The following is a 10827-nucleotide window of genomic DNA, read 5'->3' as shown; positions in this document are numbered from 1 at the left end:
ATGATCCAATTAAAAGTGTTTTACATTTTTAATGTTATTAAAAGAATTATTTTTGAATAAAATAGTATATTTGATTGAGTAATAATATATTTAGTTATTTACTTCAATTATCAAGTTCTAAGTATATCTATAATAAATTAGTAATTAATTAATTATATATGATAAATTGATAAACATTAATAAATTTAATTACTAGTTAAATATCATACTTAATCAATTATAACATTACATTATAGTTAAATGATTACTTAATTAATTATAATTTTATAACATTACTTAATTGATTTATAGTATAATTAATTATAGCATTACATTAATTGATTACTACTTAATTAATTGACTTATAAGTTATAACATTTAGTATATTACTTAATTAAATAATTAGAAATTTAATTAATTATAGCATTACATTATAGATTTATAGTATAATTACTTAGTCAATTATAACATTTTATTATAAACATTAATACAAACTTAATTAAATGATTAAAAAATTAATTAATTATAATATTACATTAAAGATTTATAGTATGATTACTTAATTCACTATAACATTACATTATAGTATGATCACATAATTAATTATAACATTACATAATTAAATGATTACTTAATTAATTATGATATTATATTATAAATATTAGTAATTACTAATTTACTACATAAACATTAGCACAATACTTAATTAAATGATTAGATATTTAATTAATTATAACATTACATTATAAATTTACAGTACGATTACTTAATTAATTGTAACATTAATTAAATGATTACTTAATTAATTATAACATTCTATTATAAACAAATTAATTATAATATTATATTAAAGATTTATAGTATGATTATTTAATTTATTGTAACATTTCATTATAGTATGATTACATAATTAATTATAACATTACATAATTAGATGATTATTTAATTGATTATGACATTATATTATAAATATTAATTATAACATTACATTATAAACAAATGATTACTTAATTAAATGATTAGAAATTTAATTAATTAAATATTACATTATAGTTAAATAATTACTTAATTAAATTATAACATTATTACATTACATTATATTATGATCACTTAATTAATTATAGCATTACATAGTTAAATGATTACTTAATTAGTTATAAATTTATAACATTACATTATAAACATTATTAATTTACTACATTAGTCATTAGTATATTACTTAATTAAATGGTTAAAAAATCTAATTAATTGTAACATTACATTATAAATTTATAGTATGATTATTTAATTAATTATAACATTACATTATAAACATTAGTACAATATTTAATTAAATAATTAGAAATTTAATTAATTATAACATTATATTATACATGTATAGTATTATTACTTAATTAATTATAACATGACATTATAATTAAATAATTACTTAATTAATTACAATATTATTATATTACATTATAAACATTAACAATTTATAACATTAAATTAACAATTTACAGATGAATAATTGTTTGTGTCTTGGTTTTGATTGAGAAATTTTATGTAAATTGTGATGAATTGATTGAATTCAAGTGTTGCCTAGAGATTAGAGGATTTATGAGTTACATTGGATAGAAATGAATGAGTAATCAAAATTTGTTAGGGGTGTATTTGTAAACTTTTAAGATATTTTTGTCATTTTTTAAACTAATAGGGGGTAATTGATTGTTTACAGGATACCCGATTAGGTTCAGGTTCCTTGAATTTAAGAACCTGCACTGTGCGGTTCAGGTTCCGGTTTCGGTTCTCCCAAAAAATGCAGGTTACCCGGAATCGCTCTCCCCTAGTTAAAATCCCATAAGGCAATTACTCTTTGGCTTTCAATAGGTTAGACCTTGCTCAGAGTAGAAATTTAATTTACGCTTAAATATAAATGTATCAATAGAATTTCATTGAACAGTACAAACATAAACATATTATTGTGGGATTTCCTAACAGCTAACACATCATGACCTATTTAGCGAAGCAGTGTAGATGAAGAATCTCTTGTGGCTGATCTCGGAGAAGATAGGAATGGCTTGGGTGGGATTTGCAAAGAACTTCTCCCTTCCAACATATCTACTACTCTGCTGATTGTTGGCCTGTTTGAAGGATTAGTTTGTATACACCACAAGCTCACCATGATCATCTTCCTAGCACACTCTTGATCCTCTTCACTTTCAATGTCTTTCAGTTCAAGTTCTTCATCTAGTTCAAGACGGTTGTAAATCCAGTGTGGAAAATATATTTCACTGGTACGATCAACACCAACGTCAACATTTTTTCTTCCTCCAACCATTTCTAAAACCATCATTCCATAGCTATAAACATCCGACTTGCAAGAGACTTCTCCAAAGTTTCTACTAACTACTTCTGGAGCAATATAACCAATAGTTTCTCGTGCATCTGTCAATGATATGATACTCTCTTTCTTCAAGCAAATTTTAGCAAGACCAAAATCAGATATCTTTGGACAAAATTCTTCATCTAGGAGAATATTATGGGGTTTTATGTCAAAGTGCAAAATTCTTGTGCTACAATCACGATGTAAGTACTCTAACCCTCGAGCTATGCCCACTGCAATTTGGTACAAGGTTTCCCATGTTAGCTTTTGATTCATTTCCATACTTTTTTCATATATGAACTTCTCCATAGAACCATTAGGCATAAACTCGTAAACAAGAGCTCGTTTACTGCCCTCAAAACAAAAGCCTAAAAGAGCAACTATGTTTACATGAGAAGTCCTACTAATACTAGCCACCTCATTGATAAATTCTTCACCATTACCTTTGGCTCCTTTTAAGACCTTCACTGCAACATTACGCCCATCGAGTAGTTTACCTTTGTAAACACCTCCGTACCCTCTTTCGCCTAGTTTTTCTCTAAATGAGTTAGTCATTTTCTTGATTTCTGAATAATTATATCTTTTAGGAGCCAGGGACCCATTGTTTCTCAAAAATGCCTCAATGTTCTGATAATTGCTAGCTTTCTTCTTCCAGAAGATCATGTAGTTATCTGGTGATCTTTTCATGAAGCAAAAGGCTAGAATTATGAATATGCCAATTCCAATGGCAGCTAGCATGCCTATAATAAAAGATTCTTATAAGAATGGTTTCAAGGATAATTATTGCCACCTAACGTAGCTAGACTTGAGCAACCTCAAAAAGGTAATCTGGCTCAAATATTAGCTTACTGTATGGTATGAGCACTAAACAAATGAATATTATCTTATGTTAATTTACCTCTTCCTATAATGGAAATTCTCATAATTATTAATTTTTTATTGCTAAATTAAGCTAAAAGAAGCATAATTATTTTAAAATGCATATACAGATGACGGAATGTGGTTTTTTTTTTTTTTTTTTTTTTTTTTTTACAGAAACATAAAATGGCAAAAACATTGTGCGAGCAGATAATGAAATTTTTGTGCCAATGGTTCCTTAGTTGCAAAGATTTACAAACATCACTGATTCACTCGAGTTGTTTTATTCTATCATTTGGGTTGCTGCATTTTTCCTGCAATTTCAGTTGTTTATCCTCTAAAAAACGCAGTTGACTTGGAAAGTAAACGGCGAAGACTTGTAAAGACATAAGAAAGTTTGAGACAGTTTCTAAATCATGAATGTCCAGTGATGGGAAAACATTTGGACCGTTCTGCGCATGACTGAAAATATAAGAAAAAAGATGATATCTATCTTATCTTATTCACCTACAACTCTTATGTTACATGTTTAATATTAATTAGACATAGTTCTAAAGATTATAACAAAGTTTAAAAAATAATTGTGTAACTTAGACATGAAGTTGCCGCCATTTAATTAACTCACTTAACTTCTGGTCAATATCATCTGGTAAAAAAGACGATAAGGACTGTTAATCCTCCAACCCCAATTCCTAATAAGCAAAGATAACAATTGCAAATTTTATTGCCAGCAGATGAGGAAAACCACAAATGAATACTTATCAAATATTACTGAGCTACGGTTGCATAGGAGCAGATGAGGCAGAAATGGAATTTTTCATAGTTATAACATTTGATTCGATATTTTTGCATCTGCAAAAATAGTTACAGAGTGTTACCTTTGAAAACAATAAATATTGTTATCTGCATCCTCCAAATTCATGATACGATCATAAATAGAACAGAGACATTAAACCTGTAAACTAATATACAGCTTGTTGTGACATTCTAAGTTAGCTTTCTTATTTCCTGCAAACCCAGGTGACAAGAGAACTGAGGCTAATCAGAATCAAAGAATTAACTTCCAACATGAAACCAGAATGTGCAAGTTCAAGTACCTTACTGTTTCTTTGGTCATACCTGTTCTAGCATTTCGACCCTGAAATTTTCCCTGGTGGTCAATTTGGCATTCACCTCCTCTATGAAAACGACAATCACGACATTCTCTGGTTACATTCACTTGAAATTGGAGCCAACCGGTGTAGAAATTCGAGAGGTCAAGACCATTTTGAGCCTTGTTCATTTTGGATGGGATAAGTGAACAGTCAGAAGGAACTGTTAATGGTCCAGATGATGATTTGAGATTGTAAAAGATAATTGAGTGTTTGGAGTCATTACAGGTAAGAGTATACTTTCCGCGGAGGCTTTGATTCGTCCTACCCGGACATTTCAACATGGTTTGATTTTTCGGTTGTAATACTTCAAAAGACATAAAAGGAGGGCTAGGAATGGTAAAATTTCTCAAGGATTCAACACAGCTACGGTTGTACAAAGGAGGCTTTCCCAATCCAGGTCGATCTTGAAGCGTAAGCGTATTCGTATCATCATGCGTGATAGTTGAAACATAAAAAAAGGGCCCATCTTTTCCCAATTGAATACGCAGAACTTGCTCTCTGCAGTGATCTATTCTCAAGAATCCACATTCAGGATACGTTTCATTTGAGAAGGGGAATCCCAGACGTCCAAGATCTCCACAATGGAAAGAATGACATTTTGGCCTGAAGCCCATTTCTTCTCGAGCCAAAGAAACAAGTAAAAGATAAGAGATAAAGAAGAACACAAGATAAGAGACACCAGACTTTCAAAAAACTCAACTCCAGTTGGCAACAAATTTAACAAACTAAACTCTTTCAGAAAGTGGTGTTGAGTTCTTTAATTCTGTCATTCTGATGCTGCATTTTCCAGTACGTTCAGTTTTTTAACCTCTAGACCACGCAATTGACTTGAAATTCTGTTTGTGAAGACTTGAACAAACCAAAGTTGGAAAACGTTTGGACTGAAAAATAAAAAAAATTACAAAACCACCCTTATATTTTCAGCTACCACATAGAACTATTTACAAAATCATCATAAACCAGTAAAACACCCCTGGCCTTAACTTCCATCCATCACAGTTAGGGACACAGGGGTCTATAAAATTTGACCCTAAATTCCCTTGTACAATCTTTCTGTAACTCTTTATATTCTTATGAAATTACATTTTACCCCTTAAAAAATCATTTTTTTTTAATTTAACTTTTAAAATATTATATATTCTTAATTTTTTAATTATTTTTTTTTGTATTATACATTATTTATCTTCATTTTTTATTTACTTTACTAAACTGCCATCAACCACTAATTTTTATTTAAAAATTCTTATACTTATAATTTGATATAAAATCTCATTTTTATGTCTTACTCTACTTAAAATTTATTATTGATAACATAAAATTTACCAGAAAAAAAATAAATTTGAGGAATTCAAGTTTTTTAATATTAACTTTCGAATATGATTTTTTTTTAAATTTATGGTATGGGTTTTTTTGTTATTATTTAAATTATTCTATATTTGTGTTGTATTGAGTCAAAATAATGGGAAATATTTTTTTTAAATTTATGCTTTCTTTCTTTCTGCTTTTTTTTTTTTGTTTGGTACAATTTTTATGGAATGTTTTCTAAAATTTGAAATTTTCTATTATTATTATATCAAATGAATTGTTATATATTTTAAAATAAAATATTTTAATGAGAGGTTAAAAGTTACGGGTTTAAAGTGTAGTATAGTTTTAATTTGTAAATCGATGCTAGATAACTTATCTCCCTGATATATGTTAAAATGAAAGTTCTTGAAGTAATTGTCCTTCGTTAATGAACCAAAATCTCAGGGCTGGAATAATTTATCCAACTAACGGTAATAGATGGAAGTTAAGGCCAGGGGTGATTTTTGATGATTTTATACATATTGTTATTTTGTTTGGTGATGGCTGAAAATATAGGGGCAGTTTTTAATAATTGTCCTAATATTGATTCAGTGCAATTTAAAAGATTACAACAAAGATATAATTGAAAAATATATTCATTATCCACACTGTGGATCGGGCAGCTTGTTGGCAAAAACCTTAACAACTGACACTAAAATTATTGGTAGCTTCTGCAAGTTCAGTGTAGGAGAAGATAAGGACCTAATTGCAACTCTAAGTTTGAGGAAGGATCAGCAGAAGTGAATCTTGAGTTGAAGCTTGCACATTTTTGTTTCTTGCGACGAAGACAAATGAACCAAACTAACAGAACCACAATCTAGATGGTTGATGCTCCGATTCCAATACATTAGGAGCAAAAAGAAGAGCTATATAAATTTTCTGACCAGGACATATGCAGCAGAGAAATGGAATGATTTTAAGTAATATAATAGACTCAAATGGTTCCTCAATGAAATGATGTTACCTATTCCCAGGACTAGCTTCAATTTTTCAGTTTCATCCTCTGCAACAGAAGCATCAATTTAAATGGTGTTAGTTTAAACAATAAAAACTACCGTGAATAAAAGCTGCAGAACGGCTTCCCATCTGAACCAAATACCGGTCTTGCTGCAAAAAACAAAGCTGCTTCTCCAAACCCAGGTTAGTGATTGAAAAAATATGTATATCTAGGGCCATGTTATGAAGGTTCTTTATTTAAATCAATGAGACCAATAACTTAGAAATAGGAAGTCTTTGTAAAACAGGTAAAGGAGGACATGAAGGCTTACAATGTACTAGTTCAATTAACCATTTCAATGGCACTTGCACAATAGAACTTTCGATTGCTATCAATTTCGCATTTCCCATTTCGGTTGTAACAGTCGGTACATTTTTCTGTTACATTCACTTGAAGACTGAAGAAACCAGTGTATAAATTCAAGAAGGCGAGACCCCTTGGCGTCTTGGTCATTTGGAACTGAATACGCGTGCACTGTGGAGGGGGAATTGATATGAATTGGGCCGTCGTAGAAGATAATCGAGTGTCTGGAGTCATTGCAGAGAGATTTGTAATAAATGGGGACTCTGTAAAGAGTACCGGGACAATTGAACAGGGTATGCTTGTTCGGTGATAGATCAAAAGAGATAAAAGAAGAATCGAGAATGGTAAAATTTTTTAAGGATTCAACACAACTGTGGTTGTCCAAAGGCTTTTCATACTCTAGTTGATCTCGAAGTACAAGTGAATTATCCTTATTGATGCAGTTAATATAAAACCGTTGCCCAAAGCTTCTCAGTTGAATCCACAGATTGTTTTCTTTACAGCCTTCTACTCTCAAGAATCCACACTCAGAATACGTTTCATTGTAAAAGGGTGAAGATTCTAGGACGGACTTGAATGAAAAATATAAAACAGAAAAGTATTTGAGAGAAACGAAAAACAGAGCTAAAGAATTAAGAAACCAGAAAAACTATTTATTAATTGACTAACTGTTCAGAGAAAAGAATGCTGCACTTATATAGCAGCTACAAGACGAATAAAAAACCCTCACCGTCTGACAGTCAAGTATTAAACTTTTACAAAGCAGTCCTTGAGCTTTGATCTTTTACATAAACACCCTTCTCACTCACCTCTATACTCAATATTCTCCCTTAAACCAAAATACTTGATATTGATACAGTACTTGAACAACACTATCTGACACCATCATTCTCCCTTATATCAACATTCCCCCCGTAAACTAGACATTCTTTAGCTTTATTCTACTACCAAGTTCAGCCTTACTTTGCAGCAGCCTTTAATAGTCACCTATTTTGTTTATTCTGCATTTTCACCAGTTTGGTAATTTAACTAGTAAAATAAACTTTCAAACTGAACTTTTAACCATCAGAATTGAGAGTCAAAATACAACTCTGCAACAGTCAATTACTTCTACTTTTACTCTGCATATTTGCAACTTCTTGCAATTTCTTCAAATCTGCATATTTGCATGAATTTTTCTAGCACAGTCAGGCCAACTACTCAACACACTTCAAATCCCAACTCATCATACTTCAGACTACCAACATCTCAACTCATTTTCCAGCAAAATCCAACTAACTACTCAACACATTTCAAATCCCAACTTATAATACTTCAGATTGCCAACATCTCAACTCATTTTCCAGCAGAATTAAACCACCAACTCAACACATTGCAAACCAACTTATCATACTTCAGACTACCAACATCTCAACTCATTTTCCAGCAGAATTAAATCACCAACTCAACACATTGCAAACCAACAACTCATCACATTTCAGACTACCAACATTTTCTACACATTCTCCAGCAAAAAAATTTTCCAGCACCAAAAACACCAACAATGCAACACATTTCAGACCAACAACTCATCAACTCATCACATTTTAGTCTAGCAACATTTCAACATATGAATTTTCCACCAATCAGAACCAGGACACATTCATCCATTACTCATGTTGATTATTACTAGCACACTTAACAGTTTCATCAGCAGGAAGTTCAGATGTTACAGTAAGCTTGTCTCGCAGCATGATAAACCTAGTGCTAGGAAGAGCTTTTGTTAACAGATCAGCAATTTGATATTCAGAGGCAATGTACTGAACATTTAATAGCTTCCTAGTCACCAAATCTCTAACAAAATGAACATCTATTTCTATGTGCTTTGTGCAGGCATGAAAGACAGGGTTGGAAGAGAGTGCTCCAGCACTCATGTTGTCACACCAAATGATTGGAGTGTGACTAATATGAATTCCCAACTCTGAGAATAAATGTTGAATCCAGACCAGCTCCGTAGCAGCCTGACTAAGTGACCTATATTCAGCCTCTGTGGATGACAATGCAACTACTTTTTGTTTCCGAGAGGACCACTAAACCAGATTACCACCTAGGAAAACACTATAGCCACTGGTTGATCTCCTATTAGTTTCATCTCTAGCCCAATCGGCATAAGCAAAAGCTTCTAACTTGAAGGGATATGTTTTAATAAAAAGAATGCCATGATGTAGAGTGCCTTTTACATATCTTAGGATCCTTTTGCAAGCTGTCCAATGGGCTTCAGTAGGCTGCTGTAGGAATTGGCTAAGTTTGTTTACAGTAAAAGCTAAATCTGGTCTGGACAGAGTTAGGTATTGCAGGCCACCAATGATGCTCCTATATAGAGTAGGCTGATCAAATAGACTACTATCTTCTTTTCCAAGTCTAAGACCAGTAGCCATAGGAGTAGAGCAGGGTTTGGATTCTGCCATTCCAGCTTTTGTGAGAAGGTCTTGTGCATATTTGGTCTGAGTTAGGAGCAACCCATCTGCATTCCTTTTAACTTCAAATCCTAGAAAATATTGCACTTCCCCTAGAGCTTTTAGAGCAAACTTTTTATCCAAGTCAGCAACTAGAGTTGAGATAAGCTGAGTATCATTTCCTGTCACAAGAATATCATCTACATATACTAGTAGGTACATGAGAACATAATCCTTCTTATAAAAAAATAAACTAAAATCTGAAACTGAATTTTCAAAACCCCAATCAACCAATGCAGCTTTTAATTTATCAAACCAAGCTCTAGGAGCTTGTTTAAGCCCATACAAGGCTTTATTTAGCCTACAAACCTGCTATGGGTTGTGTTTATTCCTTGCACCACTAGAGTATCCTTCAGGAGTTAACATGAATACCTTCTCTGTTAGGTCTCCATTAAGAAAAGCATTGTTGACGTCCAACTGTTGAATGGGCCAATTATGATGCACTGCCAATGATAGCATCACCCTGATTGTGGCTGCCTTTACCACTGGTGAAAAAGTGTCAAAATAATCCACTCCTAGGGTCTGTTGAAAGCCCTTAGCAACCAGCCTTGCTTTGTACTTTTGCAAGGTTCCATCTGAATTTAGTTTGGTTTTGAAAACCCACTTGCATCCTACCACATTCATGCCTTCTTCATAAGGAACAAATTCCCAAGTATTGTTCCTTAACAAAGCCTGATATTCATTGTCCATAGCATGCTTCCATTCAGGACTTAGTAAAGCCTCTGTGATAGTCTTGGGTTCTAAAAGTATAGTAGAACTTGTAACAACAGCGTGATAGGCAATGTACTTAGGATTTGGTTTGGAATGACCAGTTTTGGATCGGGTTACCATGGGATGAGTATTCTATGCAACAATAGAGCTATTAGGTAGAACCACCTCCAATTCAGTATCAGGAATACTATTGTGAGACTAAAATTGAGTATTGGATATAGGAGACAGGTTACCAGAAGATTGAAGTTGACTGGCAGATTCAGAGGAGTTGAACTCAGCTAAAGAGATAGTATCTGCAGGTGAATTCTCACATAAACCAACAGGTCTTGGAGGATTCAGTTCAATCATGAGAATAGGTGGTGAAGGCTGGGATATGTTAGGTTGTGACAGCTGAGTTGAAGCATCAGATTGTGTTGGCTGTGTTGAAGCAGACTTAACAGATTCAGTAGATGACTTAGAGTCTAGTTCAATCATAGGAATAGTTGGTGAAGGCTTAAATATGTCAGGATGTAACATTTGAGTTGTAGCATTAGGTTGTGTTGGCTGTGTTAGAGTAGACTTAATAGATTCAGCATGTAATTTTTCACCAGCAGATGTTGTTGGTATAAACCAAGACAC

General features: G+C 32.2%; 1 protein-coding gene across 1 annotated transcript; it reads right to left on the bottom strand.

The window, feature by feature from the left end:
• Nucleotides 1-1978: 1978 nt before the first annotated feature.
• On the bottom strand, nucleotides 1979-3082 carry LOC116134005 (PR5-like receptor kinase). Its single transcript, XM_031419656.1, has one exon. The coding sequence runs from the start codon at nucleotides 3080-3082 to the stop codon at nucleotides 1979-1981; it is 1104 nt and encodes a 367-aa protein (XP_031275516.1).
• Between the last annotated feature and the right edge of the window lie 7745 nt (nucleotides 3083-10827).

The sequence above is a fragment of the Pistacia vera genome, unplaced genomic scaffold (assembly GCF_008641045.1).
Source record: "Pistacia vera cultivar Batoury unplaced genomic scaffold, PisVer_v2 Contig28, whole genome shotgun sequence".
Lineage (NCBI taxonomy): Eukaryota > Viridiplantae > Streptophyta > Magnoliopsida > Sapindales > Anacardiaceae > Pistacia > Pistacia vera.
Note: the sequence above shows the minus strand (reverse complement) of the source record. Positions and strands in the feature narration are given on the sequence as shown.